At 40.2% G+C, this 12,447-nt stretch overlaps 1 protein-coding gene across 1 annotated transcript in view; it reads left to right on the forward strand.

Annotated features, from left to right (window-relative positions):
* The window catches only part of DNAH5 (dynein axonemal heavy chain 5), a 168,892-nt gene that overhangs the window by 86,019 nt on the left and 70,426 nt on the right, over positions 1 to 12,447 (forward strand). The window contains exons 36-39 of the mRNA XM_044233758.1: positions 889 to 1,061; positions 5,585 to 5,715; positions 9,724 to 9,877; positions 10,970 to 11,237. Of these exons, the coding sequence (XP_044089693.1) occupies positions 889 to 1,061; positions 5,585 to 5,715; positions 9,724 to 9,877; positions 10,970 to 11,237 (726 nt within the window). The remainder of the gene's footprint in view (positions 1 to 888; positions 1,062 to 5,584; positions 5,716 to 9,723; positions 9,878 to 10,969; positions 11,238 to 12,447) is intronic.

The raw sequence follows: 12,447 nt of genomic DNA on the forward strand, positions 1-12,447 counted from the left end.
TTAAAAAAAAGTAGATTGATTTTAATACATCTTACCCCAGTGACATAATTCACTATGTTTATTTAGGAAATCACTATTCTGTTTTCTCTCAGCCCTCTCCCTCCATTCCCCAAATTTACTTTTGTCTTCACAACTAGCCTGAAATCCCTCTCTGCCTACTTGTGATCTCTCCCTCTGTCAAATAAAAAAAAAAAAAAAAAAATCTTTAAAAAAATTCCTGATTCATAAGAATTTCCTAAGTAAATGCAATGACCTTTTTCTTTTTTTCTTATTGAAAAATCTTTTAAGTCTTGACCGCTTTAGCTGATTTTGACATTGAATCCCTACTTTTTTGATCTTCATTTTGACCATTAAGCGAATACCTCTGGAAACTTCCTTGAAATGCCAATATTCAAATATAGATTTGGATTAAATTCAATATATATAACATTATATGAAATTGGCCCTTTCTAGACTGTAAAGAACTAAGACTAGGTAGGATCACAAGAAATCCAATGCTTTTACTGTTGTTTACTTACTTTCTTTTTTAAAAAATATTATTTATTTATTTATTTGAGGGGGGGGGAGGGAGGAGGGCATGCAAGTGGGGGCAAGGCAGAGGGAGAGAGAGAATCTCAAGCAGACTTCCCATTGACCATGGAGCCCACTGGGACTCTGTCCCAGGACCTTGAGATCATGACCTGAGCTGAAATCAGGAGTCAAACGCTCAACTGACTAGCCACCTAGGTGCCCCTGCTTTCTTTTCTTTTCTAAAAACATATAGTATGGCATTCAGATGAAATCAGTATCGCATGTGAAAATGTTGAGTTATGAGTATATTAATTTAGGTTGAAGGAACTAGAAAAGCCCAGTGATTTGAAGAAAGCAAATTGTTTTGCCCCAACCTAGGTGAAACGCCGGAGGAGGCCGATACTGAAATGCCCAAAATTTATGAGCGAATTGAATCTTTTGATCACCTGAAAGAGCGTTTGAATATGTTCCTGCAGCTGTATAATGAGAGCGTCCGTGGCATGGGCATGGATTTGGTCTTCTTCCAGGATGCCATGGTTCACTTAGTCAAGGTCAGTGGCCACACCCAGTAACCCCTCCCCAAAGTGATGGATGCTTGGCTTCACACCAGAGTTTTCTTTTCTCTCCTCTTTCATCTCCTGGAAGAATATTCAATTTGCAAATAAACTCAATGCCATATTCCAATTTCATTTCCAAACGGAATGCACCGTGTCACACCTGTAGGCTGAAAATCAGCCGGAATATCAGAGCATGGATACTATCCATGTGTGATATAATTTTATCCAGTGTTGCCATATGGCTTCCGGCTCAGTGTTTTCACCACATTGAATGAATGAATGCAGTTGACGTATGAGTTCAAAGCACAGGCAAAAAGTCGACTTATATTTTTGCATTATGCAAAAGAAAGCTGTAAAGATTGTGTGTGAACTTTGAAGACATTATGCTCAGTGAAAGAAGCCAGTCACAAAAGGATAAATACTGTTAGGATTCCACTTATTGGAGGTACTTAGTCTAGTCAAAATCATAGAGACAGCAAGTCAAATGGTGGTTGCCTGGGGCTTGGAGGTAGGGAGAATGGGGAGTGTTTATGGTCCAGAGTTTCAGTTTTGCAAGATGAGAAGAGTTCTGGAGGTGGTTGGTAGTGGTGCTCACACAGCACTGTAAATGTGCTCAATCCCGTAATCCCACTGAACCATGCACTTAGTAGTTAAGGGTGAAAAAATAATGAATACTGTTTTTCTGAAAATAAATAAATTGGAAAAAAAAAGACAGTAAATTTTGTGTTATATATATATATTTTTTTCAATTTATTTATTTTCAGAAAAACATTATTCATTATTTTTTTCACCACACCCAGTGCTCCATGCAAGCCGTGCCCTCTATAATACCCACCACCTGGTACCCCAACCTCCCACCCCCCATGTTATATATATTTTACCACAGTTAGGAATGATAATTTAAAAAGAATTCATAAACGATTGAGTTTGAGTTGGATGAAAATTCTGTTAGAATGAAGTCTACCAGGAAAGTACATTTTCCTTTCTACTTTGTCACAGGAATCATTCCAGTATCTATTCATAGCATAGTTGACTCTCAAAGGTTGGAAGTAAAATATGTTATTTATCTGATAACTTATATGACTTAATTTATCTGTGGATAATGCCATTTTAAATCTGTTGTTGATATTCTCACTCTCTTGATGTCAGTTACTTTTTCAGGCTACATCCTTTTAGAAAGAGGCTGTGTTCCATTACTTGGGTTTATTCATAAGGAAAAAAATCTCATAATTACACAGTGTCACCTCTGATAATTACTGAAGCTAAAGTTCATCTAGTCGATCCTCACTCTGAAAGTAGAATAGGGTGGGGAAGGCTGGAGTATGTCAGGGAGACGGAGGAAGACAGAGTGACTGTTGTAGATTGAGTCTCCCCCACCAGGGCATATGGTTGGACATTCTCAGTTCTCAGAGTCTGAAACATCTCTACTGAATTGTGAGCACAAATGTTCTTCCAAATATAAATAATGATTCTGTCATATTTAATGATTAAGAGGAAGAAGAAAGAAAAGAAAATAAATAATACCAAAGGCAACTTTATAACTAATGTCTTTTGGAGACAAATCTGATTGGCCTAGGATTTCATAATTGCTCAGATTAAAGATGAGACTTTATGTTAGTCTTATGTTTGAGGAAGTTCTCTGGAACTCTCTTGTTTCTGTGTTTCATGAACAGACCATGAAGTGATGACCATTTCTTCAAAATGTGGGGACATGACATTTGAGGCGCATAGGACTTAGCATAGGGTCTTTGACTGCTTTCCCTCAACTTCCCTCTTAGCCTCTTGTGTCTGCTCTGGAATCAGGTGAGGAATTCGTGACTGGAGTTTTTGAGTAAGGTATTGATTGCATTCCTCATGTTCTCCTAGGCTGACCCTCTCTTCTATTCTTCTGTTTCCTGGGACAGTACATCCCAACTGTGTTGTGTGAATGTGAACCTTGAAATGTGTGACTTAGTCACAAGACATGACAGAAGCCAACAGACAGAATTAAGATGAAAACTGCAGCAATACAGAGTGTGATATGAGACCAGACATATTTCTTGGTTCCTTTTTTTATTAAAATAAAGATTTTCTTTCAAAACACAGAGCACCTCTGTGGTAGCTCTTTTGCATCTTTGGTAAAGATTCAAACCATGGTGCATGTGGCTTTTCATGGTATAGCCCCTGTGTAACACTCTGGCCAGTGGCTTCTACTCTGCTTAGCATGTAATCCAGAAAAATCAGCTATCCTTGATGAAGCACACCCTGTTTCCAGAGCACTTCACCTATGCGCTGACTCATGTGAAATTTGTCGGTGTGTGTGTTTCTCTTCCTTACTGGGCAATGAGCTCTGTGAACATGGGCACCCAATTTAGTCACCTCAGTATTCACAAGTGGAGAATAGGCACACTTGAGATACTAGATAGATTGGTTTGGAATTTAACCCCATCCCCAGTGTGGCGCTAAAGCACCCTTTGCTGCCTCGTCTCCTGATATTTCTGTACCTAGTACTGGAGTTCCATTTCTATGGGGACACTTCAGCCCTTTTGCCTATTCTGAGACTTTCTATAGCCCATCATTTCTTCCTGAAATGTAGCTCAGCTCCTGCCTGGCATGCCCCCTTCTTGATTTCAAGTTATTCCAAGATCCAGATCACTCTCCAGCTCCACACCCAAGACTTGGCCTCTACCAGCAGCACTGTTTCCTTCACTACCGTTCTTACGTGTTTCCACATTCACTGTGGACTGTGAATCCTCACATTTCCTTTAATATGTCTCCCTCCTCTGCTAGCATGTGCGCACCTGTGGGGCAGGATGGGCAGTATTAATTTTTAAAATATTTGCTAAAAGAATTGAAGAATATTTTTGTCTCACAATCTGCATAGAGTAAGACTAAAGAGTCCCGTTTAAAGGTTTTACTCAATTGTGTTTTCTCATTTAATTTTAGTTTGTAATTAGATTATGAGATTTGAGTCTCTTTTAAACCCTCCTACTTGTTTGTTCATATTTATGTTTATTTGTTGTAGAGGGTTTAAGCATTTACTGTGTGCTAGAGACTGGGAATGGAAAATTTTAATATAAGACCTAGTTCTAGTTTCAGGAAAAGATGTGGGGTGAAGGTTCCCAATACCTAATTAATTAACAACAATTATTTAAACCCTTACCATATTCACCAACACCACTGAAAGGAAATGGTTATGACAAAAACCTTATATTTTGAAAAATGTTCATTAAGGAAAGACACAGAAGATTCTCATGTGGTTTTTGATAGCTCCTTACCTTCCATATCTAGGCCTCTTGAAGGAATACCAGGGAAATAATACAAACAGATATTGGCAAAATCATTTTTGCCAGTACCGTTCCTATCCTGCCTGCAACAACTTTACAGAGAATCACGAGGGCTTGCCGAATAGGAATGCCACGGGGGCATCCCCCACCTAGTCCACAGGCTCTCAGGTCCACAGCAGAGACAAGAAAATGGTCTCCATTTCCCATGCTCACGCTAAGCTGGGGGAAATAATCTAAAAGACAAGCGTAGTCCCAACATTTTATTTAACCTCAATAAGAAGAAAATAGGAGATGTCCCCAAAAGAGGAAAGTATAGCCCTTCCCAGGGGATGTTTAGCAATCCACTGGCAGAATACGGAGCCCGGGTTACCCCAGGGAGTTTCCGCCAGCTGCAGAGAAGTGACTTTTTCAGCCCTGTCTCACACTCTGTCATCAGTTTGCAGACAAGGGGGTATCACGGTAATTCCCCAGGCTCAAACTGCAGCTAGGAGGGGAAGAGAAATAGTTATCATGTATGGAGTATGGAGAAGCAAGCATCAAGGAGAATCCTATACTGAATCTCCTCTAGGTGGGCGTTAGAAGCTGGTGGTAGAAGAAGTCATTGCAATAAAGCGAAAGAAACATGGACTGCTGCCATGAGGGGAACTTGAGCTAGTCTGGGGCAACTGACTCGCCCACCCATATTCACTTCTTGGGCAATTCCTTAGGTCTCACTGTCTGTGCCAAATAATGGGACGGTGTTTATGCCTGTTTTCTTCCTGTTCCTCCTCCTCTTCTTTTAAAAAACTCCATCACCTATGCTACACTTTGGGAATTTTCTTCCCTTCAATTTGAGCTCTCTGCCATTTTTCAAATGTTGAGGATATTCTCATTAACTGTGTGTTCTGTATTCCAAGAATACACATTGCCTTGAAATTTCAGTCTCTTTCCTGTCCCACTGCATTAGGTTGGGAGACTAAAAGGAAACCTCCACGTCCTCTTTATTTCTCTCCTTTAAAACCCAGAACAGGCCATAGGGGTAGCTTGGGTTGACTTTTCAGTACTGGTCTCCTCTAGTTTCCCAAAGGCACCCCCCAAAACACACCCTCTTCAAACAGCATTCTCTTTCAGAAATAGCCTCCTTCGTCCAGCCAATGTATCTCTCCATGCCCATGCTGAGACACTTATGTCTTCCCAAATGCTTATCTAGGAAAAAAGTGGAATATTTGTGCATTGAACAATGATATGTCCCTTTTCTACTGCACATTCTAGATCTCGCGCGTCATTGGCACGCCCCGGGGAAATGCCCTCCTGGTCGGAGTGGGCGGATCAGGGAAGCAGAGCCTCACGAGGTTGGCTTCGTTCATTGCCGGCTATACTTCCTTCCAGATCACTCTGACCAGGTACCATGCTTTCACTTTAATTAACCTGAAATGGATTTTGATAGCAGGTTTTCAGAGGCCACTTGAACTAAAAAATGCATTTTTCTTATACATGAGGAATCAATCACTTTCCTTCCTAAATGTTGACTTATCATCATCTCCTTTCAATTTTTATTATAGATTATGAAATTTTCACATTAATAATTTGCTTTTGAAGTATTTCAACCTCTCTCATTGTAATGAATAGATGCCTCCTTGTGTTTATGTTATGCATGACATGAATATTACATGTGTTCCTTGTGGTGTATTTCAGAAGAAATTTATCCCTCCTAAATGTTACTTCAGAATGTTAATAAACTAGAAAAGTAGATGGAAAATTTATATTGATTCACTCATTCACATATTTAGAAAGAGTTCTTGGACACCAGCCATGTGTCAGGCACTGGCTAGGTGCTGGGGAGTTCATGGTGACCAAGGTAAAGCTGGCTCGTGTCATCGCAGAGCTTCCAATAGTCAAGGAGGTCAGGCAGCGGAGCAGTTCATTCAGGAAGGTGTCCTACTCAGGTGCTGTCTACTGGAAGAGAATCAATGAAGACCACCCAGCTCCTGCTGTAACATGGGGGAGGGACCCCTAACTTAGTGGGGGATGGTCAGAAAAGGCTTCCTGGAGGAAAAGATGTACAAACTGAGACCCAAGTATGAATAGGAATTGTCTCAGAGAAGAGGTGAGTTGCCGAGTGTCCCTGGCAAAAGAGTCAGCACACATGAAGTCACACTGAGGCCCTCGAAGAAGTTAAATATGGCGGGGTGTGCGGTGTGAGATAGCAAGTGGGAAAGGGATAGAAGTGGAGGCTGCTGAAGGTATGATAAGGAATAGGGACTTGATCCTAAAGCGACAGGGAACCATTAATGAATTACTGATAGGAAGGGCCTGTGGGTTTGTATGTACAGAATACGGATGGGAGGAGCTAAGTGGAAAGAGTTACAAGGCAAGAGATGATGGGTCAGGAGTGGGAGTGGTGAGGACGGAGGAAAAAGGACAGACTCAGGATCACCAGGAAGTTGAATTTTTGAACTTGGTGCGTCCTAGTTCTGGCTTGGGAAGCTAGCTGACTGATGTGTACAACTCATCAAGGTCGGAAACCTTGGGCGTCCTTGGTCATAAGTGTGTAGTGTGGGTAAAACTAGGAAGTGAATCTCTCTCAGCATGGGGAGATACACAGAGGTGACCCAGAGGGGCTGAACAGAATTTCAGGATTAATCAAGATGAGAGGCAAGAAGCCAGTTTGGAAAGTTTAGTTGGGCTGAGAATTATTAGAGGTTAACTTGTGGGTGGGAGCAGGAAGTCTTGCCTCTTGGCCGTGCTGTGGAGCTTTGGGTTGGCCCAGTCAGGTAAAGCATCCCTCCGTCTGTTCCTGATGGAGGCCCGTAGATACCCGCTAGGACAACTGGTAACTATTAACGCCACATTTAAGATCTCATTGTCTGGGTTGTCACACTTTTCATTTGGTCAGAATTATGGGCTTCTGCTTGGAGAATAAATCCAAAAGGTTGCTCTTTGTTTTTCAAGTACTAGGACAGAGAGACATAATTCTCATTGCCTTGTGTATAATAGCAGTTGAGTTAGGTAAAAGATAACCCATGCAGGGAAGAGACTGGACTCTGACATTTTTGTTCTTAATATTTGTATTACAGTTTTCAAAGCACTTTTATATGCATAGGCTAGTTTGGTCTTCGAAGGAACTTTGTCAGTTAGCAAGGCATATAGTAATATTAGCCTATCTTACAGCCGAGACTCAGAGGCTATCACTTATCTGAAATCCCACACCTGCCTGGGAATTGACCACAGTATTTCTGGTTTCTGGTTTGGCTTGACCTTCACCGTACCATACTGCCTCAGGAAAAATGTCTTTCGGCTCCTCTCTCAGTGATCAGTTAGTTTCTCTGCATGTCATAAGGGTCTTAGTCATCACCATTACTGATGAAGAGGAGGGCCAACTCCTTTGCCTTCTCACACCTTCAAGAGACCTTCTTACTGCCCAAGCCGGCGAATCGCTATGTGGCCAAGAATCAGGAAGCAAGAACCTCCCATTTGGGAAGCACAGCCCTGCGTTAGAGGGCTGAGGCCATTATTTGAGGCAGTGGGTCCTTGATCTACAGACTGGGTTGAAAGTTTTCCCAGGTCAGGAAGAGCTGAGGTGAGGTTTTTTCCTTTCTCTCTCTCTATGGGGGACTGCATCTTTGAAATTCTTTTCTAATCTCTCAGATAGCATTTCTGCAGACATTTTCTTAAAATACTGGTGCATTGTGAGGGTTTTCTGGATCTAGGATTTAGGTTTTAGATGATCAAAAAGCACAGAGTATAGAGTTAAATAGTAGCTTTAAAAAATCAGAAGGCCATTTGCTCTTGTGCTCTGAACTCTGAGTTTATTTAATGTCAGAAAATTGAAATAATGTTTCAGTAAGTCTGAATCTCCAGGATTGGAATATCTTTATTTTTACTTTTGGTGGTAATGAGCTACTCTGTTTTGGGACCTCTCTAATATTTCAGTACTGCAGGCTGATTTCCACTAAAGAATTGCTTTTGACAGTGAAAGAAGATTTAGAGTGTGATATTTCATGTTTCCAGCTGTTATATTACAGTAGACTGATTGCTCAGAAAATTCTTACAGGGAACTCAAAGATGCAATGAAATTGTTTTGGGGGATGAGAGGCCACCATTTTTAAAAAAATATTTTATTTTATTTTACCTTTTAAAAAGATTTTATCTTATTTATTTTTTTAAAAGATTTTATTTATTTATTTGGCAGAGAAAGAGAGATCACAAGTAGGCAGAGAGAGAGAGAAAGAAGCAGGCTCCCTGCTGAGCAGAGACCCCAATATGGGACTCAATCCCAGGACCCTGGGATCATGACAAGAGCCAAAGGCAGAGGCTTCAACCCACTGAGCCACCCAGGCACCCTAAAAGGTTTTATTTTAAAGTAGCCTCTATACCTAGCATGGGGCTCAAACTTACAACCTTGAAATCTAGAGTCATACGCTCTTTCAACTGAGCCAGCCAAGCGCCCCAAGAGGGCACCATTTGAATTAGAGCATTCTCCTCAGCCTATATAATTAAGGCCTGATATGATTTAATTTAGATTAATTTATGAGGTATCTTCTAAAATACCAGTTGCAGGGACACCTGGGTGGCTCAGTCGGGTAAGCATCTGCCTTCGGATCAGGTCATGATCCCAGGTCCTGGGATCGAGTCTCGCATCGGGCTCCTTGCTCAGCAGGGACCCTGCTTCTGCCTGCTCTGCTTGCCACTCCACGTGCTTGTGCGCTCTCTCTCTCTCTGACAAATTAAAGAAAAAAACTTAAAAAAAAAAAACCAGCTGCAGACAGGTACATAATAAGCATTCCAATTTGACTCTTGTGTTAGCCTTACCAACAAATATTTTCAAAATGAAACATACCCATTCGGTTGACATTTAGTTGTGGTAAAAATGATATTTTGGTTTCAGGTTGACTTTTTACTCTAGATTTTTATCTTGCATGTAAAAAATTAATTATAACAGCTAATGAAATCTGGAATTAAAAGCCAGTTTCATATTTGCAGGTAAATATAAAGTTACTTGGCTTGTTGTTAGCCAGACTTATTTGTGATCATTTTGCAATATATACAAGTACGAAAATACTATGGTGTGTACCTGAAACTAAGATAATGTTATATGTCGGGTATGCCTCAATGGAAAAAATAGCTCTTAACTTTTGTGAATGGTGAAGTACTCAAAATTTTACCAAGATGTATTTCTATTACTCTCCAAGGAATAGCTATTAGAAAATGAAAGAAATTTTTAAAAAATCAGTTTCATCTTTGTAAGGAATTATAATGGACAAGTAACATTCACATACAATAAAATTCTTATCTGATGAAACAACATCCGTATTTCTTTTGATTAACCGAATGGCATAAAGCATTGTTGTAAGGATCTTTCTCCCCATCAGAATAGTTTAGCTAATGACACAATGACAATTTCTCTTTAGATCATACAACACATCAAATCTGGTGGAAGACTTGAAGATTTTGTATAGAACGGCGGGGCAGCAAGGCAAAGGAATCACTTTCATCTTTACAGACAATGAGATTAAGGATGAGTCATTTTTGGAATACATGAACAACGTTTTGTCATCGGGTGAGGTAGGAGCTCATTAATCTTCATGCATTTTGACTCTTCAGATTATCTCCAACTTTAGAGCTATTTCCTTCCATTATTAGGGTTTAGGAAATCAGTGGCAGGAAGAATTGCTTTTTCTGTTGGGGTTTAGAGAATAAAACAGCTGATTGGATTTTTGGTATGTCCTTTTACCCCTTTAAAAAGCCATGAAAGTGATAGAATCATTTGTGTACGATTTGTGTATTTAAAATATGGGGTATCTTATCTTGAGGACTTTGGCTAGTCTTTTTTAAAAAAGGATTTGCAAAAGCCTGTTAATTTGTTGTAGTCCCCAGAGGTTATTTTTGCTTTTGTTTCCCTTGCCTGAGAAGACAGACACATCTAGAAAAAAATGTTTCTATGACTGATGATAGAGAAATTACTGTCATGTTTCTTCTAGGAGTTTTATGGTTTCAGGCCTTACATTTAGGTCTCTAATCCATTTTTAGTTTACTTTTGTGTATGGTATGAGATAGTGGTCCACTATCATTCTTTTGCATGTAGCTGTTCAGTTTTTTCAGCACCATTTATTAAAAAGATGGTCTTTCCCCATTATATATTCTCGATTCCTCTGTCATAGATTAATTGAACATGTAAGTGTGGGTTTATCTCTGTGCCCTCTATTCTGTTCCATTGATCTCTAGTTCTGTTTTTGTGTCAGCACCATACTGTTTTGATTATTATAACTCTGTAGTAAATCTTAAGATAAGGGATTGTGATATCTCCAGCTTTATTTCTCTTTTTCAAGATTGCTTTGGTTATTTGGGGGTCTTTTGTGGTTCCATACAAATTTTCGGATAATCTGTTCTAGTTCTGCGAAGAATACTATTGGTATTTTGATAGGGATTGCATTGAATCTATACACTACTTTGGGAAGGATGGACATTTTAACAGTATTAATTCTTTTAACCTATAAGTGTGGAATACCTTTCCATTTGTTTGTATCATGAAGACTTTGGTTAATTTTCTAAAGGAGAAATGGAGGAAAGCTATTATATGTATCATAGCTAAGCTATGTATTTTGATCTCTTTTCATTTGTCTGTCCTGAACTTGAATGTCTGCATTTCTTTTGAAGGTCTCCAACCTATTTGCTCGTGATGAAATTGATGAAATTCATAGTGATCTCCTATCTGTCATGAAAAAGGAATACCCCAGGCGCCCACCTACCAACGAGAACCTGCATGACTACTTCATGAGTCGGGTCCGGCAGAACCTTCACATTGTGCTCTGCTTTTCACCTGTGGGGGAGAAATTTCGAAACCGAGCATTGAAGTTCCCCGCCCTTATTTCAGGATGCACTATTGACTGGTTCAGCCAGTGGCCGAAGGATGCCTTAGTTGCTGGTTAGTGTTGTGGAAACTTTTGTTAGAGTTTTTGGTTAACAGTGTGTGTGTGTGTGTGTGTGTGTGTGTGTGTGTGCATGTGTGTGTATGTGAATTTACTTTCTATGCTATTATCTGGACTGAGCCCACATTCACTTTGTCCAATATTTGAGGACTTTTGAAAGATGGTGCTCATTACCAAAGGTGCAAAAATGAGGTAGCTAATTTTTCCCAGAGTGTGGTTATCAGACACTGTTTTTTGTTTGTTTGTTTGTTTTGTTTTGTTTTTTCAGACACTGGTCTTCAATCTCCTACTCCCTTGAGTTAATTTCCAGTGACCGTAGTCTTTTCAGGGATGCCAGCAAGCTTTGTCTCAGTTGGATACTCAGACGTGTTCCAGGATGTCCCAAGGAGGCACTAAAGTTTTAATTACTTTGATAGCATTTGTGTTCTTTTCAGAGTGGGTTGGTCAACCTCAGGGTAGTTAAAGCCGATTGTCTCTTGGACATTTTGTTCTTGTGGCTGCAGGGCTGGACCTCAAAGAAGAACACCTTACCTGGCAATGCTCTTGCTGGCTTCTGTCCTTGAAAGGGGATGTTAGACTGTTCTGTGACTTGGGTCCTTGACTGCTTCCAGTTCTGTCCATGATCATCCGTCTTGCAGAACACGAATGTCTCTCTCACTCTAAATGAAATTGAACATAGATGTGGTAGAGGAGATTTAGAGATCATTAAGTTTGTGGTTTTCAGCTTTCGGTGAGAGGTTACTTGTGGGTATTTTAGACGGTAGGGATGTTTAGGAGTCTCCCGTGATCAATTGTATCAGACCCTCAGGGGGTGCCCTGGTTAATGGCAGTGGTTTTCAGACTTCTTGTCTCATTATGTTTTAATAAGAATTAGAGTCCCATTTCTCAGTAAAATGGCCCTAATAGATAAAATAAGAAAAAGTGGAGGTGAGGAAGAGTTCTGGAACCTGTCCCCTTAACCCACTTCTGTGCTATATCCACATCTGGCTCTCCAGGTCCATGGAACCTACCATGAGAACAACTGATTAGCCCATCTCTTGCCTTCGGTAGATGGAGACATTGGGGACAGTGAAGCTGAGGAGATTGTCAGAGATGTAAGAAGCCTAAAGATCAATACTGGGGCCGAACCTGGCTCTATTATGTATATGGATCTATTCTTAGCCTCTAGAGACATTCTCTTCTCTACATACTGCTGTTGACAATCAT

This window comes from Neovison vison, chromosome 1, assembly GCF_020171115.1.
Source record: "Neovison vison isolate M4711 chromosome 1, ASM_NN_V1, whole genome shotgun sequence".
Classification (NCBI taxonomy): Eukaryota; Metazoa; Chordata; class Mammalia; order Carnivora; family Mustelidae; genus Neogale; species Neogale vison.